Source organism: Emys orbicularis, chromosome 5 (genome assembly GCF_028017835.1).
Source record: "Emys orbicularis isolate rEmyOrb1 chromosome 5, rEmyOrb1.hap1, whole genome shotgun sequence".
In the NCBI taxonomy this organism is placed as follows: Eukaryota; Metazoa; Chordata; order Testudines; family Emydidae; genus Emys; species Emys orbicularis.
In genome coordinates this window covers 29,169,683-29,197,429 of record NC_088687.1, presented here as the reverse complement: position 1 = coordinate 29,197,429, position 27,747 = coordinate 29,169,683, and the positions used below count along the sequence as shown (strand labels likewise).

The 27,747-nt window shown below is 40.1% G+C and overlaps 2 protein-coding genes across 3 annotated transcripts in view; one reads left to right on the top strand and one right to left on the bottom strand.

The window, feature by feature from the left end:
• Window positions 1–9,318, bottom strand: part of ZGRF1 (zinc finger GRF-type containing 1) — a 51,117-nt gene extending 41,799 nt beyond the window's left edge. Inside the window, exons 1-6 of the mRNA XM_065405157.1 lie at window positions 9,298–9,318; window positions 9,128–9,208; window positions 8,932–8,988; window positions 8,053–8,238; window positions 4,607–6,974; window positions 1,955–2,034 (exon numbers count right to left, since the gene is read on the bottom strand). Of these exons, the coding sequence (XP_065261229.1) occupies window positions 1,955–2,034; window positions 4,607–6,974; window positions 8,053–8,238; window positions 8,932–8,988; window positions 9,128–9,208; window positions 9,298–9,318 (2,793 nt within the window). The remainder of the gene's footprint in view (window positions 1–1,954; window positions 2,035–4,606; window positions 6,975–8,052; window positions 8,239–8,931; window positions 8,989–9,127; window positions 9,209–9,297) is intronic.
• A 3,770-nt stretch (window positions 9,319–13,088) lies between these two features.
• The window catches only part of LARP7 (La ribonucleoprotein 7, transcriptional regulator), a 38,329-nt gene continuing 23,670 nt past the window's right edge, over window positions 13,089–27,747 (top strand). Inside the window, exons 1-7 of one of the 2 annotated variants that reach the window (XM_065404949.1) lie at window positions 13,089–13,209; window positions 14,199–14,296; window positions 17,153–17,368; window positions 18,812–18,912; window positions 19,016–19,099; window positions 25,233–25,397; window positions 26,668–26,776. In XM_065404949.1, the coding sequence (XP_065261021.1) occupies window positions 17,161–17,368; window positions 18,812–18,912; window positions 19,016–19,099; window positions 25,233–25,397; window positions 26,668–26,776 (667 nt within the window). In that variant the 5' untranslated portion in view covers window positions 13,089–13,209; window positions 14,199–14,296; window positions 17,153–17,160. The remainder of the gene's footprint in view (window positions 13,210–14,198; window positions 14,297–17,152; window positions 17,369–18,811; window positions 18,913–19,015; window positions 19,100–25,232; window positions 25,398–26,667; window positions 26,777–27,747) is intronic. The other variant, XM_065404950.1, reaches the window with a different exon arrangement.

The following is a 27,747-nucleotide window of genomic DNA, read 5'->3' as shown; positions in this document are numbered from 1 at the left end:
TTTACAAGAAAACTTGAAGTTATTAGTTCCCCATTTAAAAATTAAACTCGGTAGGAACATAAGAATCACCATACTGGATGGGATAAGTGATCTATCTAGTCCTGTGTCCTCCCTCCAGAAGTGGCCAGATGCTCCAGAAGAAGGTGTTAAGAAACCATGTAAGAAACAGTTACAGAATAACCTACACAAAAGAGAAGTTTCTTTCTAATCCTAGGCATACTGTGGTTGGCTTATCCCTTGAAGATGTATCACATTTATGGTATCGAATACAACTCTGAATATTTTATATACATGTCCTGATAAGCTCTTAACCTCAATAATATAGTTCAAAATGCAAGATCATGCACTTAGGGTCTAATCATGAGCACACAGTTTATATCAGAAATTCTTATCAGTTGGAAGCAACAGAGAAGAGACTTGGGTCTGTAGGTTGATCCCAAGATGACTACAAGCCACCCATGCAGCTGTGAAAAAGGCAAATGCAATCTCAGGATGTATTGAGGCATTTCCAGCAGAAAGAGAGAGAGAAAGAGAGAGAAGTCTCAATGCCATTATACAAGACACTGTTAAGACCTCATTTGAAATACTGTATACAATTCCGCTGATCCATATTCTAGAACCGTAGTTTTCAACTTTTTCATTTGTGGACCGATAAATTTTGAATGGAGATACAGACCCCTTTGGAAATCTTAGACATAGTCTGTGGAACCCCAGATGTCCACAGACCACAGGTTGAAAACCACTGTTCTAGGAAGATGAATTTAAACAAACAGGTGCAAACAACAGCTACTAGGATGATCAGGAAAATGGAAGACATATGAGAGACTGGAAGAGTTTGGCTTATATGGTCTAGCAAAAAGAAGACTGAGAGGGAATATGATTACTCTTTATAAATACATCAGAGGAGTAAGTACCAGGGAGGTGAAGAGCTATTTAAGCTAAAGGGTAATGTTGACAGAAGAACAAATGGATATAAACTGGCCATGAACAAATTCAGGCTGTAAATTAGAAGGTTTCTAACCATCAGATGCGTGAACTTCTGGAACAGACACATAATAGGTATTGTATGGGCAAACAACTTCATTAGTTGTGAGAGAGAGCTGGACAAACAGAGTTGCTTGTGACGGTACAAGACAGAGGTCAGAATCCCTGGGGCTCATGCCCGGTTTGTCTTATGTTCCTTAAAGCTCATGCTTCATGGCTTCAGTCAGCTACCAGGTGTCAGGAAAGGCTTTTTCCCTTCTGCGTACTCTGGGAGGTTTTTTTTTGTCTCCTTCCCTTGAAGCATCAAGGATTGCCACGACTGGAAATAGGACATTGGACAGGAAGGCTCAGGGATCTGAAGTGGCACCAAGCATTCTCTCTCTCTCTGATACTTGGGCTGGCTGGTTCTTCATATGCCCAGGATCTAAGTGATTGCTATACATGGGTTCAGGAAGGAATCTTCCTCCAGCTCTGATTGGCAGTGACTGTGGGGAGGATTTCGCCTTCCTCTGCAGTGAGTGGGGTGGGTCACTTGCTAGGATTATCTGGGTATATCTCACAATCATTTCCTTGCCATTGTGAGGGTCTTGGGCACAGGCGTACCTCGGTCCCTCCTATTCTCAGCTTGTGACACATAACAGTCTAGTCTTCTGTGGCTGTAATACTATGGTCTAATTTTGGATGTTGGGTTTAGCATGTGGGTGGTGTTGGTGGCCTGATATACAGGTGGTAGGACTAGATGGTCTGGTGGTCCCTTATGGCCTTAAACCTTATGCGTAATATATTCTGGCAATGAGGACCACAGGTTAACAATGTGTTGAATTAAAAGTATGTAGGTATATTACATTATTTGTTTATATTCCATCCCTCAGCTCAACCATTGTGGTGTCTCAAAGCATCAAGTGGATTTAAGGAGCAGCATGGAACCTGGTTTTATTTTGTATAGGAACATGCACATGAAATTAATTACCACCACTTCAGGAGAGTCAAAGTACAAATAAGAGGTCTGCATATCTTCTGAATAAGACACTTCAGCTAACTGTTGCCTAGCTACAAAAGAAGGAAAAACATAGTAAGTCTTAGTTACAATTTCAATTCAATCAGAAAATATCTGAACATTTACACAGTCTGATCCTGCAACCCTTACTCATGTAAGTAGTTATCCCCTTGAAGTCATTGGCACTACTCATGGAAATAAGATATTCAGGTTTGGGACACGTTTAAGGAAGTTGCTACCACGTACCAAAAACTGCATAAGGTATTTTAGCACACATACTTATTGCACACTCTTATGTCAGTGGTGTATATAAAACAGTCTGACAGTACCACTCCAAAAGAGGCTGATACACTATTGATACACATTAAAATCTGCAAATTACTGCAAGAGGTCCTCTGGAGCTGTTACTATTTCATTGCAAAAGCACCAATTTTTTTTTTAAAGCCATTTCCTTGGCTATTCATTGGTCATATATAAGAAAAAAAAAATCCAGCATAATACCCTATCCCTGAAGACATTGGCAACTGCTCACATAAGTAAAGTTAAGCCTATGTCTAAGTCTCTGAAGGATGAGGACCTTACTAATGAATATTTTTCTTCATGTAGTTTTGATATCAAAGCAAGTGTATGAAAGTTTCACATAGGAAGAGACAAAAAAAAAAAGATTGACAAAAGATCATAACATCTTTGGAACTAATCCAGTGTCAAAACACTCAGCTTCCTTTAAAAAACAGAAAAACCCAAAACCCCAATGCTTTTAATGTAACCAGTTTTTGATGGGGGGTGGGAGGATGGAGTGGAACTCTGCAAAAGGAATTAAAAAGGACATCTACATTAACTGAAAACTGCCAAAGTAACATTTTCAAATGTCTAAGGAGGTATTACAAAAAAAGAAAAAGCTTAAAGACTACTTAAACGATATTTAGCAATATCCTTTTTAAATAACCTAAAACAAATTTAAAATTAATCAAGGCCAACAATTACAGTTGTTGGCACTGGAGGCTTGATAGTTGCTAAAGTAGTTAGCATAAATTTTTTTTTTTTGGCTGGTTATACCTTATGTCTGTTTTTTTAAATTATTTTTCAGATTGTTATACCACACTTTTCAAATTAGCATCTCTAATTCACCACTGAGTAATCATGTTATCAGGGCCCACTGCTAGAATGGGAAATCTGAAATAAAATTGCAATATACAACCAATATTGATTTCAGGAGGCTCAAGTATGTATTTTCCTACCTGGTTATACATTTTCCAGGAATTACATCTTTTCACCCAGTTGTAAGAGTTGCCTAGTTTCCTCAACTCCCACTACATTCAGAATTGATCCCCTTTTCGTGTTTTCTATTACATATGCAGGGTCTGATTTTTATCATTTTAAATCTTTGTTTTATATACAAATGACAACAGCATGAGGAAAACACGGTTTATTTTAAATCTCAAAATGAAAGGAAGCCATCTTCAAAAAAATCTTACTTCTGGAGGTTGTTCTCCCTTCACATGTTGTGCTGCTCACTCTAAAAACATATTAGGGCTAAATACTGTCCAATTAGTTTAAATGGCAATGCACAAATAACTGCAGACAGAATTTGGCCCATTATCAGATTATTTTCAATTTTCTTTCAATAATTTTAACGTTCTACTTTGATAAATATTGTCAAATTTCAGTGCTTACGAATTACCATGTTGAGAAGTCAAATCCTTACCACAGAGACTCAAATGTTAGGGGGCCCCGCTCCCAAATTCACTGAAGTCCATGTAAAAACTTCAGTGAGCTTTAGATCAGGCCTAAGAGCCTATTCACTCTAGCCAATAACTGTGATGTTAACTAATTATCAATAAAAAATGTTACTCTATTTGTCTTCTGCAGTTTTGAGTAACAAATCATCCATCTTCAATCCTTTTATATTCTAGCTGTTCCAGCATTCTCTGGCTTGGGGTGGGGGAGTCTACCTCCAACTTTCAGACAATAATGAAGCATAACATTCTGCTTAGTCACTATTACTGTAATCATTTTTCCTACAGACTCTGTTAAATGAATTGTCACCACCAAACTAATTCATTTTATATTCCTTAAAGGGCTCAATCCTATATCCACTGTAGTCAATAGCAAAATCACATTGTCTTCAGTGATGCAGGACCAGATCCTACATTTTTTTTTTTTTACAGTTAATTTCAATTGTGAATTTTAATATTAGTGAAAAGTTACGACTAGCAGTTCTGGAAACGGAAGCATTCTATTTAACTACAGAACAGGTACAGTACAAGGTGATAGTGTAAGCTTCCCCCGCAGTATGTTTCAACATGACCTAAAATGATGACTTCCAGGGTTGAAAGGCAGTTCAGTCTCCATGCCCATTCAATCCTTGTCTCCTCTGTTGAGACTAGATAAAAATAAGTTTGTTTGTTTTATTATCTATGCCAAGATACTCATGGAGAGTATAAGATATCATCTGTAGAACATATAAAACTCGTACCAAAATTCAGTTTTCTAACTGGAAATAATTTTTTTCAATAGAATTAAATCTTTATGGGAAAATAAAGCAGCCAGGTCAAACACTAATATAGGAATCAAATATTTAAAAATTAATATCATAATCCAATGTCAAATGGAATTTGACCTAACCTTCCAATTCTTCAGCTGGTTCACTTTTCTCTTTAGTAGTCTCTCCTTGATCAAACAAACCATTATTGTCCTCCATCATTTGTAAACTTTCTAATGCTGTCTTATGTTCAGTCAAAGATCTTAAAAGAGTAATGCCATTTGCCAACTCAAGAAGCCCTGATGAATTCTCAATTTGAGCCAAGTGTTTCAAGCAATCAGTTCCCATTCGTTCACCTTCCCTGGCTTCATGGATGGAAGGCATGATGCTTGATCCATTTTCAAATTCAGTTTCTCCTATTCCGGCTTCCTTTGAAGTTGAATGCCCTTTTGTTAAAGGATAAGTGGCAGTTTTGGAAACTTGAGTATGTTCTTTATCTAATGTATCAAATGCAGTACAACATTTACCAGTAATATGCTGGCATGGGTCATCGGAATTGCAAGCCTTTAGTGATAAGGCCTGTAAAAGATTAATTGGTTTAATGTCATCACCACTGGCACCCAAGTAATTTTCTAAAGAACTATCCTGGTAATTTGTGCCTCCAAGATGTAGAACATCTTTTTCAGGATTTTTGTCCATGACAGAAGTCTGTAAAGTAGCAGGAATATATGAAATAATTTCAGTTTTCTCAAACTTGTTGTTCCTAGTATCACATTCATAATTACTGACTCCACTGTGCACAAAATCATTAGAGCACTTTTTATTCACTATTAAGTCACTAACAGTACACGCAGGAGAGAAATCAAGGCCTTTCTTACTGCCAGTGGTTTCAGTATTTAATGTACTTGCATTCATCCCTTCTACAATGTTTTCAGCCCCTGAGTGTCCCAGTTCGATCAAAGAAGGAGTTAAAGCATCTTTCACACTCTTGTCAAAACCTTCACAGGTTTCATCACAAAGTTTTAATGGCAGAGACTCTCTGATCTGATTATCGTCTCTCTCTCCCAGCATTGTTGAATATTTGACAACTCTTTCCTCATTACTATGTAGCATTACTTCACAGTTCCTATGAACCCTCCTCTCACCATTTTGTGCCATAGCTCCCTTTGTCAAGCATGCTGAACCCTGTGAAAACATGTTACTTTCACATACTACTTTATTTTCTGTGCCACTAAAATCAAAAGCATCCAACAGATTGAAGTTAATCTCCATGAACTGTTCAGCTTGATCACTAACATCTCCACATACAGTTAATTCCTCATTTATAGCTCCAGGACCAGCCCATGTTACGTCCCCAGAAATCCTAGACTCATTAACTACACTTCCTGAATTTATTCTTGGCAGAGGTTCACTTTGTGACTGAGCAGAAGAAACTTCTAAATCTTTAAGACTCTCAGTTACTGCATGTTCATTGGATTTGGGGAGATTTGTTTCAAAGGTAATGGACCCATTTGTGCTTCTAGAATAAACATCTTCTGAAGATGAGACAAATTGAATGTTACTCTCTTTATATATGTTTGATTCAGATAATACACAAGTATTTGGTTGGTCTTTACCAAAACTTTCATTAATAGTTGACAGTTGAGTTGCCCAGTCACTTCTGCTGAATGCAGATGCTTGAGAAACTGTTTTACAATCCCAGCTGTATTGTCTCTCATCATCTGTTAGTTTCACGTGACTGTAATTTAGCTCTTTTTCAACAGGCTGCACAAAGGCTGTCACGAACTGTGAAGCCTTTGGGTTGTAAGGGTCTTGTAAATCCAAACCTAAATTACTTGTTTTGTCATGTCTCCTTTCTGTGACTTCTTCATCACAAGATAGTTCAGATGAATTTGGCAGCATATAAACATCCCAACGATTATTAGTTATAGTTTTCTCTGTAGTATACTGGTGCTGTATATTCTTGGTGCTTTCTCTGTCAGAGTTATCCATATGTCCTGATAGAGTTTCACTCTTTCGTTTAAATAAAATGCCTGTGCTTTCTGATGGCTGATATCCAGAAAAACACTCTGTGATTTCAGAAGGTTTTTGCTCTTTGCACAGTTGTGTTGGCTTGGATTTCAGAAGTGCTATAATCTGTGCTTTGCTCCTGATGCTCTGTGAGACTGCCACACCATTGATTGTCTGACAATTTGATTCCATCTGTCCAGAAATGGAGATGCTGTGGTTTCTATTGCATATCACTTCTTTGGGAATGCTAATGTAAGAAGTGGAAACCAGTGAGGAGACAGACATACCGTCTCTATCGCGACTTGTGCAAGCATCATTATTAGAGTGTGATGGTAAATTAGTTTCTGCATCCTTCTTGCAAGTAGTAGAAAATAAAGGAGAGGTGATATGTAACTGAGAAGGAAAGGAAGACTGAGACCACTTAGATGAAGGGGATATTATTGCTGCATCATCTTCCATTGGCACCATTTTCTTTTCAACTTGACGTGGCCCTTGGAAGCCCTAAGAGAGAAGTTTTTAATTTTAATCTTATTCATAAATCAGCTTTTGAATTTGGAACCTAAACAGTAGAAAGCAACAGGGCACCTATTATGCTGCATGTTATCATCAAACAATTTGACACATTCATTGAACAACCCAAAATTATGGTTCTTTTGTATCGCACCCTTAACAGCAGCAATGCTGCTAAACATAACAGAAATCTATTAAACCAGGGAAACATAACTCTTGATAATATTAAGAGTTTGCCTTACAGTCCCCAAAAAGCACAAAGAAATGTATCAGTACATTTAATACTGAAACTCTGGCATTAATCCACTCTGTTCCCATGCACTGCAACATATACATTATTGTGCAAACCATGTAATGTTTTGAGCCCCTCTGGAAAAATGTGTTAAGAGAAAAATTGATAGACATTTAAGGATAATAGTATGAACAGAGACTGCTGAAATATACATGCATAAGAATTCACAGAATGATATGTATCAAAACAATAGACATGCTTACATGTGCTGAGCAAGGTAGTTTTGTTCATCTGCGGCATTAATTATACATATTTTCTTTCCAATACACCTTACCTATTTTATTTGTACTACCCAAATATGTACTAATGCATCCATTCAAAGTTTAATACTCTTCATTAATATTTTAATGTTAATGTCCTGTAACGAAACAAAATCTAATATGCTGTAAAGTAAAGCTGGCTAGGAGGATGACATATTTAGTGTGAATTTAACAAGTCACAGATCTAAACAATATACTTATATTAATGTAGTTTGCTGCCAAGAATTATACTCAAACATTTTATTATATCTCCTTGTCTACATACACCTCATTTGATTTCACTCCAATGGAGCGCCTCACTTACATCCCCAAAACACAGACTTATTCCTTGGATAAGCAGAAAGCACTAGGAAAGACACTAAGCTGGATGCAGTTGCAGGGAATACACAACCAGGAGAAGGGAAACAACTCAGTAATTTGAAATATGTTTTCCCTGACACTAGTGCAAATTAAGAGGTTCCATTAATGTTTTAAATTGTATATGAATGTCAAACATACATAAGAAACAAAAACATACAGTATGTTTCCTTTTCAAGCCAACAGGTAGATGTGGCAGAGATAGACCAGTGGGCTTCAAACTATTTCTGTTCAATATAGGAGCTTCTGTTTTCTTTGGCAGCTCACTACGACAGTTTTCAGTAACTTTTGCTGCTTCAATTGTGATTAAATATCGATCGCTTTCTAAGTCATCTCCAGGTTTCACCTAGACGAGACAAAGAACAAAAGGGGCTGTGTGAAATGGCCAGTGAAAAAATGACTGTTTATCCTAAAGGTTGCAAAACGTATGCATACTGAAAGAATTTTTGTTTACAATATTCTCAGAAATGAAACCATAACACACAATATTCACTCTAGCCTAGACAACTGGAGCAGACTAGCTATGAAAGCAAACATTAGCCCTTGGTTTCAAATTGTTTGTATAGGTTCTAATATTAAAAACTCCAATTTGCTCAGATTACTGAATACTGTAGCTTAAAACAATGAAGTTTTTAAACATCTAGCTCCTTAGATCTAGTGTGAAATGGTGTGAAAGAATTATATACTTTAGTAGGAGGATATTCCAAGCATAGTGGGTTGCACAACCACATGCCGTGAAAATTTACTGTATATTAATATTTATTATCCACCATTGGCACATTTGTCAGTTATCCACTGTACTCAAAATCTGCTATGTACTGCTTTACACATAGTAACATACAAACAACCTGTCCAGATGATTGTTTTCTAACGTAAAAATTTAACAGCTGCAAGGATCAGAACATTAGCAATGACAAGCTATACAAAACTGTAGAGTATGGAATTTTGTATCATGTGAAGATAAAAGATGCTGCCTCAAATTACTTATCCAAACAAGGATAAAAGCTTTTAAATGATTATAAATATAATAATAAAATACCTGAGATTTAACAAATACACTCTCCAAACATTGTCCTCTGTCATCAAATAAGGTTGCCTGTATTAAAATAGGATAATTTTAAAAAACAATTGTGTTTCAAAAAGCAAATAGAGTGACACAAATAGAAGCTGCAAGAGTAGTACTATATACGATACTCTAATACAGTACCATACTATATTAAACCTGAATTCTTCACCTTATTTCCTCCAATACTGGTCTTCAAAACTCCATCCTGCCATATTTTTGATTTCTTAGTCTTCTGATGAGTGTACAAGACCTTATTTAAAAAAATGTAAACACAAATTATTTACAGTGGTCATACACGCATATTTGAATTTTATATACAATTTTAAAAATAAGACTCACAGTAAACTCCTGACAAGCCATTGCTTTGGTGAAACAAAGCAATCCAAAGGCTTACTGCGGGTATTCAGATCTTCACACTACCCAAAAGAGAGACGGACATATTTAGAATTCAACTCAGCTGCAATGCAAGTGTGTCAGACAAAAAAGACACACATCCAGTTCTTTCCCTATAAGGGAGTGGGAAGTAAGACATGGCAAAAACTGGGGGGTGGTGCTAGTGAAAGAATTTTGGAGTTCTGAAGACTCATATGGTGAAAATAAGCTAACAAAAAGAAAAATGATTAGCAAAAGTAGCATTTTTAGTACATCTCAAGAAGAGGTCTAATTTTCAGAGGTGCTGAGCATCTTTAACTCCTATTCATTTTAATGGAAGCTCTGGCTGATAAACTGATTTTTCAGAGATGTGCTAATATCAATTAATATTTATACACACTTTGAAAATTAGGCTAATAATTTTCAAACAGAAAATAACATATCCACTACTAACAAATTAATAAAGATTTTTCAAATCCCTAGTGATTTGGTGGGTCTTCATTTTTGGGTACCTAATTTTAAACACCACAAAGGGGCCTGATCTTCTGAAAGTGCTGAGTACACATACTGCACAATCAAGCCTCTTTCAGGTGTCTCAAGTTGGGCATCTAAAATCACTAGTCACCTATAAAAATCTTGACCTAAGGCAGTCACCAGTAATCAAAGCATTATATAAACATTTCCTCATCTTCAAACATTGTGACACACCAATAGAGTAGAAAAGTAACTGTTAAACATCATAACTTGTATTTATGTGTAAAGACTTGCACTTACATTGGGATCTTAATCGTCATTATTAATTGCTGACACTTCAATTAAAACACAACCACAGGAACACAGCTAACACTGGCACTTGCTCTAACTTCTTGAAATCACTGGCTGGCTCTGTAGACAGCAACATAAGTGTTTAAAAGTAATCAAACATAAGAAAAGGCATATGGCAGGACATAAAACATGGGAAAGCTGTAGAGATTATAGAAAAAGATATGATGACTAGACTAGCTATTAAAAATAGCTGAAGGGATAATGAGAATATTTAGTATATTTTAACATTTGGAGCAGTAGAGACAAGCTGAAAAAGCTCATAGGATAATTTTCTAGTTGGTCCCCAAAAGGTATTTTTGAAAAATCATAATATGCTGATTATGTTGTTAGCAGATAAACAGATATTAAATTAGCATATATTTTCTTTCTACATAAATGTCTTTACAACTGAATAAAAAACATGTATTAGAAGATAAAGTATATTCATGCTTTTTCTCATGACAGTGTCTCCCAAGCTGTGCTACCCTTTTCATTAAGAATTCCAGTTTTAAAGTGTCTTGTCTTTCAACTTCTTAAATTCTACAAAAACAACAAGGAGTCTGGTGGCACCTTAAAGACTAAGGTTGCATCCGAAGAAGTGAGGTTTTTACCCACGAAAGCTTATGCCCAAATAAATCTGTTAGTCTTTAAGGTGCCACCAGACTCCTTGTTGTTTTTGTAGATACAGACTAACACGGCTACCCCCTGATTCTTAAATTCTACACACTCACCACAAGGTGGCTCAGAACCTTTACTATAAATTTATTCTTCTCAGTCTTGGTACTGTTTAGAGAGGTGTATGGAAAATCATGTTCCCAACTGTGCAATTCACAGATTCTGTGGCACATCACCATTTGTGGAACAATACAGTTTCAGAAGAGAAGTCTGCACTTTCCCCTTACTTGAGCTACTAACAGTGCTAGATCAAGCCATTTACACAAAGATGGTTACTTAAGAGCAGAATGGGAATTTTCAGATAGTCTTCATCTCATCCCTAGTAACAAAATGGAACAAGAATAAGAATGGAAATTATAACATCTGTCAGTCAATAGGTGGGCATCATGAATCAGCATTTATGTTGCACTCCCCATCAGCACGCCGCCCAGGGGAAACTAATGATTAGAGCCTTGTGCAGTTACAAAACGTATATCTGCATCCGATCTGCAAACATGATCTGCGGATATAAAGCAGATAACTGCAGATTTGCAGAGCTCTACTAATGATCCAACCACAGGACCAAATTCAGTGATGAATCCTGATCACATGCCCCCTGAGGCACATTGTGGATGTGCTAAGAAGAATCAATGGGTACAATATTTTACGGTAGACTGAATAATAGGGCCACTAATACAGACTTCATGTTGTTTAGTTTATTGCCTCCTGAAAGAATATAACTGCAGCTGTTGAAAGCCTTAATGACCTAGAATAAATCAGCAATTTTGATAATGCTTAATGTTAAAAATAAGACCGTACTGCATGTCTTTCATAGAAACTACCACAAAATGTTTTCAGAGTTACAAATTTAACAGCAGCAAAGGAAGAGAGAAATTAAAAGGAAGAAAAATAATCAATTTTTCTTTCTGATCCAGCACTAATTCCTAGAAAGTATTATGGTCCTGAAAGGATTTGTACCAGAACAAACTGTACTCATATATTCCTGGCAGGGCATGAAACATTATTATTTTGCTCTCACATCACTCCCTTCATACTCAAGGTGATTAACAGTCACTCTCTCAAACCATTTAGAAGGGAATTTTCAAAAGCATTCCATGTTAGCCAAACACTGGTCTTACTGAAGTCAATGGGACTTTTACCACCGACTTCAATGACAGCAGAGTTCAGCCAATACTGAATGCTTTTAAAAATCCCAACGTTAAAGACTAATGGTTTTTACCCTTGAAAGTTGGGTTACTAGTGTAACTGAAGTTCTTAACATTTCAAAGTTAGATATTATTTATTTTTCTGTCTGATAGCAAGACATTAGGCTCTATAATTTTTTAGTGGTTTCTTTGGTCTGGCAGAGCTTTAAAAAGTGAACCAGGACTGACTATAGCAAATCCTGCCCCTGGAGCAAGCTGATGAGAAGCACTAAGGTGACCTGCAATGGAAAAGAGTTGGGATTCTGCTCTTTTCCTCTAGAGGCCAGAGCACTGTACAAACATCTACCAGAGGCAGTCCCTGCTCTGGAGAGCATGCAGGGAGACCTATTTTTAAAGTGCTTAAAAAAAAAAAAAAAAAAAAAACCATCAGCAATTCTCACACTAGCTAGGCTGGAGGACGCTGGTGCCGGAAGGACTAGACAGGAGGCGGGGAGAGGGGTACGTCCAGACTGCCTGCGGCTCTGGTTTTCGTTACCAGACGTTTCATGTCACTGACTGACCGTTTCTATGGAGGCGGACGAGCCCCCTCCCGAGCCCACGGGGGCGAGCAGGCGCTGCACTCCTGCTATTCCTGGTGTAATAAACAACAGCAGCCCGAGCTGGCCTCTCCCGCCCCGGCCTTTCCCAACCCCCCTGGCACGGATCGCGCGCCCAGCAGCGCCGAGCCTCTCGGGTCACCGTTAAGCCGGGGCGGGGGCGGGGGCGGCGCTGAGGGGCGATCGCTGTGCTGACCCCGATGCGTCCGAGAGATCGGGGGGTGGGGGTGTCAGAGCGAAGGGAGCGGGCAGGAGCCGAGCCGACCCGCCCCCTCTCTTCCCGCACCTCTCGCGGGCTCGGCCGGTCTCCCAGGTTTGAAGGTTTCCCGCGCCGCCAGCTGCCGATGACGTTATTTTCCAGCGCGACAGCCTGGAAAGCCCCGCCCCGCCTGGCAGGCGGCGGGAGAGCCGGTAGCGGGGAGGTGCCGTGCCAGTGCCACGCGCTCGGAGCGCCCTTCGCAGGCGGCTGACACTGGGACCCGGCGGAAGGGCAGGCGGGGGCCTTTTCCCCCGGGGCTGAGCGTCGCGCGCTGGTATCGATGCTGTGGCTGCTGCTGCGCCAGGGAGGGCAGGAGTCCTGGGAGGAGGCGGGTTTGGGTTCCCTGGCCGCGGGCTTCTACGTCAAGCCGCCAGAAGCCCGTAGGAGTTCGCGGCGGCAGGTCAGAGCCCGGCTCTCCGGACGGGGTGGGGGGAAGAGCCATGGTGAATTGTGGCAATGTGTAACCCCTTCCGCCCCGCAGGCAGGGGGCGCTGCCGGGTGCTTTCTCCGCGCATGCGTCAAGGCGCTTCCGCGTGTCTCGTGCGATGGGAAAGAGGCGTTAGTGGCGCGGGGGGCGTTGGGCGCGCTGGGGTGGCTGGTGGGGGCGCAGCTCATCACTTGATCAGCTCTCCTGTCCGTCAGGGCTTGAGGGGGTGACTCCGAAGTGCTCTGGCTGCCCCCCGTGTAACTCCCGCCCAGCACTCCGGAGTGAGGCTGTTGACACGGGGAGGGGCAGGTCCTTTCGGATCACTGCAGTGGTGTAGCGAGGGGGTTGCCTTCTGCCCTGTTGTGGTCTGCACTGGCCATCTCCGGCCATGTCTACACTGCATTGTAAACCCGACCCACGCTTGTGCATTGGGTTGAGCGTCCACCCAGTATTGTAAACCTGGGCTCACTTGTCCAGTATGTGCTACACAGACCTTCTGACTTGGGTCTGTGGCTTGAGCTGCATCCACACTACAAAATGATATGGCTTGGACCCAAGTCTCACAGAGAATCAGGCTCTTCCCTCTCTTCCTCCTCCAACCCCCATGGGCCCCAGGAGCTGGGTCCTGAGTGCTTGCTGGTTAGTAGATAGACTTGTGAGTGGATGATAGGTTTGAGCCCACCCCTCTTGAGTCTGCGCTCAAGTTTCCAATGCAGTATAGAACATACTCTAAATGACTGCAATCCAAGTTCAGCTCTGCAGCCCCCAATTCAGTTTAAGTTAACCCTACCATGCTGCATTTACACCTGCTCAACATTGTAACAAAGCTGCCAGTGCTTTTTACATGCAGCACCTTGCACATGTGAGAGTAGAATAGAATCTGGCACTGTAAGCATTAAACATGTCTCTCGGTACCACTGTGACTCGTGAACCTCTGACCCATTTCTGTTGGTTAAAAGCAGGCTTTTTTCTGACAAACCACAGTTGCTTGACAGTCGCTTACATCCTGTAATTCTTGTAAATGCCTAACTTTCACTGAAGTCAACAAAAACTTGTCTGGGTAAGTATAGCATTGTTTGGCCCGTAGCTTTTACTGATAAGTTTTGTTATTTTTTTGTCCTTTCTGTGCTTTGACTCTTTGTACATAATGTGCTGCTCCATTTAAAATCTTTTCTATTTAAATTACTTGTGCAGCTAGTGTGCATGCCAGTTGGAAATTGAGGAATAATTAGAGAATACTCTAGGCAATAGATGTTAACTGTGAAAATGCATTGATGCTGGTTTTAATATAGTTATGTAAAGTAGTTCTGACCATTGATATTGTGCTAGAACAGGATATTGCTATAGCTACTTTGAGTAAGAAAATAGAAAAAAATGGAATGTACTTTGAGTGCCCCATTTGTAAGACAATGATTGGGAGTGCAAGCTTTTATGATTTTGGGGCATTTTCTATGACTTTATTATGGTTGAAACCTAAGAGGCTTTTTTGTACAATCCTCTGTTTTTAAAATACAAATCCAATGAATGTCAATTGTTTGACTTGATGCTGAGGCCAAGTAACATAAACCTCAGTGGTGAATGACTCAAAGGGAATAATATGAGTTTCTTCTTCCACAAATAATAATGTTAGTTTCCCTCAGTTTTACAATACAGTGCCAGGTTGCGACCCAGCACTTTCTTGTGCTGGCTACCAGAATCATGACTAGCAGTGAAAAAGGGAGGACATCCTCTGTTGCAGGGGTGTCAATTATTTTTTTTGTCAAGGTCTAAATTTCTTGGTCAAGGTCCAGATTCCATAGAAAATAATAATAAAAATGATTATAATAAGTAAATAAAAAATCTCTGGTCCATTCAAAAGCATCTGGTGGTTCGGATTTGGACTATGGTCCACATATTGACTACTCCTGCTCTGTGGGATCACTCCTTCTCCTACCAGAGCTGTGGCTCTCCCCCACCTCCCCACATGTACATCAGCCAGTGCAGCTGAGCTGACATGTTGAAGAAAGGTATCTTTGCTAGGTAATAGAGCATTCCTCTTCATTTCTCTTCCCCCTTCTCTTGAGCATCTTATTGTGACTTTGAGTCTTGGGGCAGTGCATCTTCAAGCTAGCCTTGCTCAGGTCTTCTGGCAAAGCCACAACTTGGGACCTGGTTAATGCTCCCAGCACAATATAGAATTTGCTTAAACTAAAATTTGGATTTGTGCAGTGTCCTTAATACTTGAAGCTTCCTAAACAGTTTGCAGATTAGTTGGATACTGATAGTTAAGTGATGGTGTAGGCAAAACAAGCACAGCTTCCATTATATGATGAGCAGTAGCTTTCAGAGACTTGGATATTAGGTGGTTTTTGTTGTTGTTGTTTGTTTTTCAGAGAGGGGATGTTGTCTGGAATACATCTATAATGCCTGAATATTTTATTTAGAGAATTGGCTTGCAGTCTTTAACTTCTAACTGGACAGTCATCAGAGGCATCCTCTATCTGAAAAAAGTACCTCTAATTAATAGTACAATTTTTCCTTTAGCCTCCTACCAAATACTGTATTGCATTGCTGACATTTGTCTTGCAGTGTGACTTGAACTGCATTGAACTTCTGGCTCAGTGATCAGAGTATGACCTCACTTATCCTTTCAAACTAATTGACAACTTGTTGACCTTAATCATCTTGAATGGTCAGCTCACAGCAGGGAGATAAACGTGAATCTTGCTTAGAGGAGCCTGATTTACACAATAATCTGAAAACCATTTCCATTTTTATGCCATCTTGTTATATAGATGAGCTTCCTCTCTGATACAAGCACCACTTCCTGGTATATTGTATTGCAGTACTAGCCATTGGCCAAGCAATGGGAAGACTTATGTAGCTATCACACGTAAAATACTTCAACTTGAGATAACTTCATTTTTAGACAGCTTCCCACTTTTGCCAAGCTGTATCTGTTTTTATTTTACACATACAGAATAAAGTGGTCTGAAAGATTGGTCATTCTTAAGGTTGAAGAGTGACTAGGGTAAAAATAAATTAGAGTTTAAATAACATATATTTCTATTGATGAACAAGATCAAGTTTGATATTTTCTAATTATATAAATCCATATAACTTGTTATCTTTGCTCAAGTTACATTCTGTTTTCTATGAGCTTTATTTTATTAGTTGCCAAGAGCTCTCAATTTGCCAGTAAGGTCAGTGGGAGTTGAGGATGCTCAGCACCTCATAAGATCAGACCCTACAAAACTGAGGAAAAAGGAAAACTTTATTTTTAAATACAGAACATCCAAATTATAATGTAGACTTGCAAAAAACAGTATTTATCAATGAGCCCAAAAATATGGTGCTCTAAATCTTTGACACAATGTTAACAATGTAGTGAAAATGCATTGTACTGTATTCAGAAGATGTCGATTGAAAAAAAATTGGTTCTCCACATCCTTTCCTGGTATAACTACTGGCAGAGGTGTGTTTTGGCTTTCTGATGATCTGTCAAGGACCATTTTCTTATTTGCATCCTATTGCCACCACAAGTCCAATTGTGCTGAATACTACCGCCAAGTGTTAAAATGCATTTTGGTATTGCACTCCTCTACAAGGAAGCAGACTGTTCTTAAATTTGGGGTTCAGACCAGAAACTAATGCTGCCAGATCCTTAGCTGGTGATAACCACCGTAAGCTTCTGGAAAGACAAGATGGGTAAGGTAATATCTCTTATTGAACCAACTTCTGTTGGTGAAAAAGACAAGGTTTTTGTGCTTATGCAGCTTTTCTTCCTACGACCAACTACAGTGTGGCTACAGCAACACTGCAAACATAAAGCTCTTGGAAATTATTGGATGGGAAGTGCTGTAGAAGAGCAAAGCAATATTACCTACTATTGGTAGGAAAAACTTCTGTTTTTTACGAAGTTATGTTTAATTTTCAGATGACAGAATGACTGGCATAGAGAATGAAACTGTAAGAGGCAAAGCCATGGAGGAGGAAAGCACCGAACAGAAAAAGGAACGAGAGAAAAAGAAAAGGTCGAGGGTTAAACAGGTGCTGTCAGATATAGCAAAACAAGTGGATTTCTGGTTTGGAGATGTCAACCTTCACAAAGACAAATTCCTCCGAGAACAAATAGAGAAGTCTAGAGATGGATGTAAGTTTGCTCTAAAATAATTGAGAAAGTGGTAAACAAATTTCTGTTTTGAATTGTAACTTCATCTGCAGTGGTGACGTTCTGAATTATTGCATATATAAATTATGGAGGCATTCTGCATGTTTAGCTGCTGTGGAGGGGAAAAAAGCCCATGCAAGCAACTGGAGCAATGACAGTCCACTCATAAGAGAGATATGGGTACTGGGCTTATGAGGAATCTTATTTATCCTTTTTCCTTCCCTTACATCCTATTATGATGTTGCTTTTGGAGAATCTTCATGGATGAAAATTCATGATTTTGTTCTTTTTTATTTGTTTTTTTGTTTTAAATCGGTGAAAAAATATGAAAGCATAATCTCACTATTAATATTTGGTTTATAGTGTAGCTGGTATGGAATCATGAGAGCTCTCACTTTTGTTTTGCTTTTGTTTCAGCTATTTTTTATTTTGTGTTTTATGTATGTTTGGATGAGTGAATGGTTGTTCCTTTGCATGACAAGGAAGGCTAGTGACAGTTCTGTTCTCTGTCCTTTGATTTTTGTTTGTGTGGTTTGTTTGACTTTTATCTTACAAAGGAAAAAACTACAGGTGTCACAAACTTTTACTTAGGTTTCTTATAGAACCACAGAGCACCTGTCATTTGAGATGGAAAAGGTTCTTTCAGCTGTATTGTGCTATGCGATGTGATTTTGTGACGCTAGTACAGGCTCAAAGGTCTTTTGATTTTTTGGTAAGGTATTGTGGACATCCTCCTATGTGGGATTGTATGGTAAATGAATGTACTAGAGTTACTTTATATCAAATGCTATGCAATCTAAAAATGATGTTAAAGCCCTCTTCCAAACAGCTATATATTAACCTTTTTTCTGCATGTTAATCTTAAACTTGGTAAAAATGTTACCAGTACAAATATTGCAACATTTTCTGTCAAGCTTTTAGCAACATAACTCATTACTACTAAATAGAGGGAGTGAAGAGATCTTTTGTAATGGGAGCATTGGGTTGAATGTGAACACTAAGTGAGTGCTTGGAGGAAAGGCACATCTTCAGTGAAAAAGATTTTTGCATCATAAAACCACAATAAAAAGGGGTTTTTCTTCGTTTATTTCCAAAGAGAATAGGTACCAGTTGGAGTTGAAAGAATAGATCAAAATTCCTTTGGGAAGAAGGTAAATGGGGAAGAGAAATAAAATCTAAGATTAGGAAAGCCTAAATTACAGACAGTAAAAATCTACTTTTATGTAAGTTCTTGTCAATAATCAACATAGTTACAAACCAGAGGTATGCTCTTGCAGCCCTCATGCATGGAAATAGTCCCAGTGGCTTCTATGATACTTTAGCAGCGGATCAGTATTATCTATGTATTCTAATATGAATGAGGCCTAAATATGTTTTCCTTTTTAACTTGCACTATTTTCACCACTTGCTTTTTTCCCCCCCCAGATGTTGACATATCACTTCTTGTATCGTTCAACAAAATGAAAAAATTGACGACTGATGGGAAATTGATAGCCCGAGCAGTTAAAAGCTCATCTGTTGTAGAAGTGTGTATTGTTTTTTCATTCTTTTTTAGCTGCTGTTACTGTAGTTGGGGTGGCAGACAATACTGTAGAAAATGCTGTCCTAATTTGTCTTTGTTGCTCTTAGCTGGATTTAGAGGGAACTAGAATCAGAAGACGTCAGCCACTGGGTGAGCAACCAAAAGATGTGGATAGTCGTACTGTATATGTGGTAAGGTTGCATCCGTTATATGTGTCTCATGTCTCTTGAAGGTTTATGGACTATTCTGTTGTTTATGAAGGTTAATTTAAAACTTATTTCTTACTGAATTTTAGACTGTAAATTCCACAGTACCTGGTTTGTTTCTGTCTTGTAAAGTGCCACGCCATGAAAATGAGTGAAGGATTAGAAGGCATGCCTTATAAATAAACAGACTGAGCTCCTGGATTCTCTATCTTAATAAAGAGAAAGTTAAGAGGTGACTTGATTACAGTCTACAAAAGGGGTCGGCAACCTACGGCACGCGTGCCAAAGGCAGCATGCAAGCTGATTTTTAGTGGGACTCTGCTGCCAGCTGGGGTCCCGGCCCCTGGATGGACGGAACCCCAGGCCGGCAGCGGGCTGAGTGGGGCCAGCAGACAGGACCCCGGCTGGCTGGGGCCGGCAGACGGGACACCAGACCGGCAGCGGGCTAAGCGGCTCAGCCCACTGCCGGTCTGGGGTTCCGTCTGTTGCCCCCACTGCCGGTCTGGGGTTCCATCCGCCGGCCCCTGCCAGCCAGGATCCCGGCTGCCGGCCCCGCTCAGCCCGCTGCCAGTCTGGGGTTCCGTCCGCCTGCCCCTGTAAATATAAAATGTATTACTGGCACGTGAAACCAGTGAATAAATGAAGACTTGGCACACCACTTCTCAAAGGTTGCCAACCTCTGGTCTTCAAGTATCTACATGGGGGAACAAATATTTAATAACGGGCTCTTCAATCTAACAGTGAAAGGTACAACATGATCCAGTGGCTGGAAGTTGAAGCTAGACAAATTCAGACTGGAAATAAGGCATACATTTTTCATAGTGAGAGTAACTAACCACTGGAACAGTTACCAAGGGATGCATGGATTCTCTGTCACTGATAATTTTAAAATCAAGATTGGATTTTATTCTAAAAGATACGCTCTAGGAATTATTTTGGGGACATTCTATGGCCTGTGTTATACAGGAGGTCAGACTAGATGATCACAATGGTCCCTTCTGGCCTTGAAATTATGAATCTCTGAACCTGTTAGGATAATGAAGAACAAATAATGAATACTAGCTGGTACTTGAGACAGGTTGTTAATGGAATTAGAAGACTGGAGAACAATGCAGCTTTGGAGAAAGGAAATGATATACTTCATAACATGAATATTCTAATGTCACTTTTACTATTGCTTTTCTTTTGCTGTTAAATCAAGATGCAGCATATACAGTGAATGATTGAACTCAAATTAACTAATGTTAGCAAGATAAGCAAGATCTATTTTAACACACGAGGGGTATTTATATTGGAGAAATTTTTGTGTATTTTCCTGCACTATTGCTTCCACAGTTTGTAACATGAGAGGAGCTGCAGTGATACAGACAAGGGCTTATATATATATTCTCTTAGAGTAAACAAAGCTTTAGGATGATGATAGGGATAACTTGATCAGAGAAGATGAGTTTGACAGATAATGTAGAACTATTTTATAGGTCATTTGTAGAGCATACATTACAACACTAGTTATTCGTTTTAGAAGTACCAACATGTTTGTTGCAAATCTGGTTTGTCCTGTAGTATCGTCAGTCTTTTGATAGCAGAAAGCTCCTAAATTGGTTGGTTTCAGTGTTTTATTTCTGGAAAACTCTTCCAGTATCTCTGCACTGTGACTATACTGAGATTTTTCTGAAAATATCTCTGTATTGCTGCAGCACCAGCATTCCAACAGTGCTAGCAATGGCAGTAAAAAATGCAGCTGGCTGATGTAAGCTAGTGCTCCCTCTGAGGAGCTGTATTCTTGGAAGATTTTCAGAAGGAACTCTGTGTAGCCAGTTCCAACTTCACTGGGGCGTTATCTAGGAGTCCCCTGGACTTCAGAGAGCTTTTATGGCTCGTATCAAAGTATAGTAACTCCTCGCGTAACGTTGTAGTTATGTTCCTGAAAAATGCGACTTTAAGCAAAATGATGTTAAGTGAATCCAATTTCCCCATAAGAATGAATGTAAATGGGGGGGTTAGGTTCCAGGGAAATTTTTTTCACCAGACAGAAGACACACACACACACTAAGTTTTAAACAAACAATTTAATACTGTACACAGCAATGATGATTGTGAAGCTTGGTTGAGGCGGTGAAGTCAGAGAGTGGGATATTTCCCAGGGAATGCCTTACTGCTAAATGATGAACTAGCACTTGGCTGCGAACTCAAGGGTTAACATGTTGTTAATGTAGCCTCACACTCTACAAGGCAGCACAAATGGAGAGAGGGGAGACAATATGGCAGACAGAAACAGAGACACACACCGTGTGTGAGAAAGAGAGAGGTGCGCATTGCCCCTTTATTTACGTTGACCCCAATCTAAGTACATTGCTTTTTTAAGTAGATCAGCAAGTTGAGACAGCAGCTGCTGCCGGCAAGTTCCCTCTGTCCTGAGCCCTGTTGTGTGTCTCCTCCCCCCACCCCACCCGCTATATAGAGGGGGACACCCTGACATTAGCCTCCCTCTTCTCTCCCCCCCCACCCCCACTCCGCACAGCAAGCAGGAGGCTGCCGGAGCAGGAGCAGCTCCAAGGCGGAGGGCAGGAGCAGCACCCAGCAGTGGTGGGGAGAGACAGCTGAACTGCCGGAAATTGATAGCCTGCTGGGTGGCTGCCGCACAGGGAACTTAGGGGAGCTGACAGGGGGGCTGCCAGTCCACCCTGGTTCCAAGCCCCCACCAGCTAGCTGCAACAGGCTGCTCTTTCTGCAAGCAGTGGACAAAGCAGGTGGCTGCCAAACAACATTATAAGGGAGCATTGCGCAACTTTAAATGAGCATGTTCTCTAATTGATCAGCAATGAAACGACATTAACCGGGACGACTTTAAGTGAGGAGTTACTGTAGGTATGTAGCCATTTGGGGAACTGAGTTTTCATTGAACCAGCATTTTTTTTATTTGTGTACCAAACTTTTTGTGATGGCATGTATTCAGTAACCACCATGTAGGTATATACATGTGCAAAATATCACAGCTCTACAGATCAGTAAATAACTTGGGTTGCTCTGGTCATTCTCGAGAATAAAGTATTTATACAGCAGCTACTTTCTTTAACAACAAATAGTGATGTCTGGGCTTTTGTTAAGTGTGGTGTGATAGTGCTAATAGAATTCCCTAATGCAGTTGTAAACTCTCTTTATTCCAAAGCTCTTCAAATATTTTGAAACTTTTCCGTCAATATCATTTGAAGTAAGGTGTTCCTATTTTAATGAGCTATTTACTTAGGCTTTGATTTGAAATTGTTGTAAAAAGAACCACTGGTGTATATTTTGTAGATCACCAAATTCCCAAAGCTCTTATATGGAGAGTAATTTGCAATACACCTCTACCCTGATATAACGCCACCCGATATAACACGGGAATTCGGATATAACGCGGTAAAGCAGCGCTCCGAGGGGGCGGGGCTGTGCGCTCCAGTGGATCAAAGCAAGTTCGATATAACACGGTTTTACCTATAACGTGGTAAGATTTTTTGGTTCCCGAGGACAGCGTTATATCGGGGTAGAGGTGTATATATCTGATCCTTCTTACCACCTACAGATTTTTTTAAAAAGAGAGAGACCAATGTGTTTTTTATACAGTGATTTAAATTTCAAACCCTGCTAAATCACTTCTTTTGATGTGCAACCATGGGGCGGTATAGTTGTATTAGGGTATGTCTACACCAGAGGTTCTCAACCTTTTTCTTTCTGAGGTCCCCCCTCCCCCGCAACATACTATAAAAAAATCCACAGCTCACCTGTGCCACAACAACTGTTCTTCTGCATATCCAGTAGATGAAAAGCCAGAGCCGGTGTTAGGGGATAGCAAGCAGGGCAATTGCCCGGGGCCGCACAAAGCTAAGTTGCTTGGGCTTTGGCTTCAGCCCTGGTCATCGGGGTTTGGGCTTCAGTTTTCTGTCCTGGGCCCTAGCGAGTCTAACGGTGGCCCTGGTCTCTGATTTATTTTGGTGAACCCCCTGAAACTTGCTCACAGCCCCCAGGGGGCCCTGGACACCTGGTTGAGAACTGCTGGTCTACACAACAATTAAAGATCTGCAACTGGCTTGGGCTTGCGGGGCTCAGGTTTCAGGGCTGTACAATTTGTGGTGTAGATGTTTGAGCTCAGACTGGACCCTGAGCCTGGGCTCCAGTCCAAGCCTGAACGTCTGTACCACAGTTTTATAGTCCTGCAGCCCAAGCCCTATAAGCCCAACTCAGCTGACCCCAGCCAGCTGCAGGTTTAAATACTGTGTAGGTATTCCCTAGGGCTATGTCTATACTGCAGTTAGACACCTCTGACTGGCCTGTGACTAGGGTTTTGGGCTAAGGAGATGTTTAATTGCAATGTAGACATTGCTCTGGAACTCTCCCACCTTGCAGAGTCCTAGTGCCCAGGCTGATGCCTGAGCCCAAATGTCTACATTGCAATTAAACAACCCCTTAGCCCAAGCCAACTGACACAGGCCAGCTGAAGGTTTTTAATTGCAATGTAGACATACCCTTAGAGTCCTTGATAGGTTCTGCTTCCATCCTGGAGAGGGGAAGAGAGAGGTTTTTGTGCAGGATCAACACAAAGACCACTTTTGTAGTCTCAGATGAATAGGAACACATCCTTTGCATATCACAAAAAATCTGCTACCGCACTTGGGCTCACAGGCACAATAGCATATTTTTCAGTGTATGCAGCAAGAATTAAGTCCATGTAATGTATTCCTTTAAGGAGTCTCTTCATTATCTTATCTATAGAAAGAAACTTCCCTTAAGGCTTAATTGAATTGTCAAAACATATTTTTGACGTTTAAATTTCAAAACAAGTTTTACAAAGATAATCTCTGTTAATAAACTTTCTCTGCTCTTATATCAAAACTATAATGGAATGTGCTTCTCAGGCAGGCAGAGCCCATATTAAACCAATAATTTAACCAGAAGTTTCTCTCTCTTTAGGAACAGTGCAGTGTCTCATCACTAAGTTCTTCAGTTAAAACCTTTTTAGAAAAATAAACCTGTTGGGAGACTAAATAATGCTGACATTGCAATTTTTGTTTGTATAAGTGTTTGAAGATGTTTCTTGTCAAATGGGCTGCCCATAAGGACCTCTTTAGAAAGGTATAGGAAGCTATTCCTGAACTAGAAAGAGCGAATAGTTTGGACAAGCTTCCACTGTCAGCAGTAATGGGAAGCCAGTAGGAACTGAGGCAGGCAGTCTGCAAGTTGCCAAAATTTGTGGCATAAAATTGCCAATTCATATGTGCCTATTGCCCAGGTGACTGGCTGAAAACCCCGCACTGGTCGTCACTACAGATGGTCAATTAGCATACTAGTGCTCATCATAAAGTTTAAAAACTAAAGAGCTACCAGGTTTAATTTACCAGTTCTTTTCACTAGTGCTTGTTTGTTGTTGCATATGAACACCTATTTCTCTGAAGTGTGAGTTACCCAAAGTCAAAAAAACATTGTGCTGCGAATTGATTGTTTCAAGCCAATGAGACTGCACTGGCTCAAGGGCCCTAATGCATGGATGTGGTTGCAGAATTGAGGTTTTGGTACAGGAAATAAGAAAATAACATATATCAAATGTACGTTGTTGTTTGTACCAAGGGTACAATTTAAAGCAGTGGTGGGCAACCTGCATCCTGTCAGGGTAATCCGCTGGCGGGCCGTGAGATAGTTTGTTTACATTGACCGTCTGCAGGCACGGCCGCCTGCAGCTCCCAGTGGCCAGGAATGGCGAACCGCGGCCACTGGGAGCTACGGGCGGCCGTGCCTGCGGATGGTCAATGTAAACAAACTGTCTTGCGGCCTGCCAGCGGATTCCCCTGATGGGCCGCAGGTTGCCCACCACTGCTTTAAAGTGATATTTCCAGATGAATGCTAAAACCTGCTGTTACCCCTACTGATTAATTTGCTACTGTTTATCTACCTATTTCATTCTATAAGCATACTTGTCTAGAAATGTGAAAGTATTTCCTAAATTTTTCTTAGATATTTCATTGAAAACTTTTAAATAGCTAGCAGTACTATGCTACATTGAGCCTCTGATTCTATGGTAACTGACTATACAGGAATGTGTATATTATATTGCTAAAAGAGAAATAAAATGTTTTGGTTTTTTTAGGAGCTGCTTCCCAAAAATGTCAACCACAGTTGGATTGAGCGGGTATTTGGGAAATGTGGTAATGTAGTTTATATCAGTATCCCACGTTATAAGTCCACTGGAGACCCAAAGGGATTTGCATTTGTTGAATTTGAAACAAGAGAGCAAGCAGACAAAGCTATTGAGGTAGGCCCAGCTTTAACACTTCTTTCCATGTCATAATTAAGACTACGATTTAGTCATGGATATTTTTAGTAAAAGTCATGGATAGGTCACGGGCAATAAACAAAAAGTCACAGCCAGTGACCTGTCCATGACTTTTACTAAAAATACCCCAAATTAAATCTTAAATGCTTGGGGAGAGGGGGCGCTCCAGCAGACGCTGCTGATCTGGGGGAGGGTGCTCTGATGGTCGCTGCTGCTTCAGGGGGCGTGGCCCCGCTACTGCCACTGCTGCTGAGGGGGCGGCCAAGGGGGCCCCGCCGCTGCCGCCACTCCTCCTCCAAGGGGGGGGAGGGTGTGCACTGGACCAGCTGCCTGGGGCTGCCCAAGCAGCGGCCGGTGCGGCTGGCCCTGGGCCGGCTGCAACTGCTTGGGCAGCCCTGGGGTCAGCCGCTGAAGCTGCAGAAGTCCCGGAGGTCCTGGAAAAGTCACGGAATCTGTGATTTCTGTGTCCTCTGTGAAAGACTCACAGCCTTAGTCATAATAGAGTGGCAAATGTGAATAGTCTCCAGTGCTGCAAAGGCCAGTGGACGGGAAACTTAAGCTTTAAATACAGGAATTCTCAGAAATAATAAAATTTCAAAGCCTGGATATCACCTTGATTTTTTTTGGTCCTTTTTATTTTTTTTTTTTTTTTTTAATAATATATTTTTTTTAAACCTGCAAATAGCTTCACGAACTGTAAAGTTTTCTAATTCAATTAAATTAAGTGGAGCAAATAGGAGAAAAACACACTGATATTTTCTCCCTTAATTTCATTGGGCTATTTTTTTAGCTCCTTTTGAACCCAGAATAAAAATCTGTTTATGACAGAAGCAAAATGGGAATGAAATGGCCTTGCACAGTTCACTGGAAGAGGATAGTGAAGGTATTAATACTAACTTTTATCATCGCTTTGTGGTGTGGTCTTGAGGTTTTAGAAATTATCATTCCATAGTACAACAAAAATAAAAGTAAAACTGTTGTATTGCTCTAAGGAGCTAGTAACACTAATGTCTTGAAGACTAATAAACTTTTAAGCAGTGCTCATGGACCAATTATCAAAAAGAAGAAGGTACTCCCTTTGTTGGATTCTTCAGAGACCACATCTTTCTAGAATGGGTGTAGAGGCAGTATATATTTTTAGTAATTATTTCTTTTAGGGTGGGGGAGGAGGTATTCCACTGTGAATAAATTTAGTTTTTAAATAATATTTTGTTGATCTTAAATACTTTCTATTTTTTTTTAATTTAAGTTTTTGAATAATCCACCAGAAGAAGCACCAAGAAAACCTGGGATGTTCCCCAGAACAGTAAAAAATAAGCCTGTTCCTGCACTGAATACAAGTGACTGCAGTGTAGTGGGTAGGTATTAGTGGTGGGGGAGGGGGATATTTTGGGCATAATATTTTAATTCGGACATCTTAAACTCATTTTGCTGCTGTTTAATCTATTAATTTAAAACTTTATTGAAACAGAAATGTGTAACTTTTTGTTTTCTTTGGTAAATATGGGTTTAGGAAGCAAAACTGGAATACAGAGATGAAGCATCTCTGTTTTCAGTAGTGAATTTCTGCCTCTTTTCTGTCTTGAATAAGGATAAAAATTTCTTTTCTTGCTAACCAAGAAGCAACCTTGTTTGCTTTCATACTAGCAGACTTGGCTGTACTATTTATTAATCATTATTTAAACAATCACCATGAGTCCCAGTCAGATTTGTCATACTTGCATAAAAACATTTAGCATTGAAGAGAAGGGTATAAATTATAATAGCAAAATTACATTTAAAGATTAAGGCTGCTAAAACCAACATGTTTTAGGTCTAGCAGGTCTTGGATGGCAACCATCTGGCATTTTTCTTTCTGCTCAACTTGTTAGCTGTATTTCTGTAGAACCAGAGAAATTTACCAGAATTTTACTGTCTGAATATCTCACTGAGGATCCTTCAGTCTTCATAACTCCAGTGCCTCTGGGCAGGGACTTCTAAATGTCAATAGAACGTGTGCTCACAGAAACATGGGGAAAATTGCAAAGGGAAAGCCCTTCAGTATGCTTGAGCAGTGGTTCTGTAAGTGATCTGTAGATTAATTTTGATAGCATAATTCTTCAAGGAGCATGATTATAGTTTCAGTTGACTTGCACAGCTCATTCTTACCTTGTTTTTGATGGAGGAGCTCACTTTGTCTCATGCGGAGTCTTGAGGCTCCTTCCATTCACACAGTGAGTTTCCCCATCACATCCATCATTTTTCTGGCCAATGACTGACTACTCCTTTATTAACAACAAGGCTTTGCTCCTTAATCATTTTTAGTGGTGATCGGTGTGACTCCAAAAGT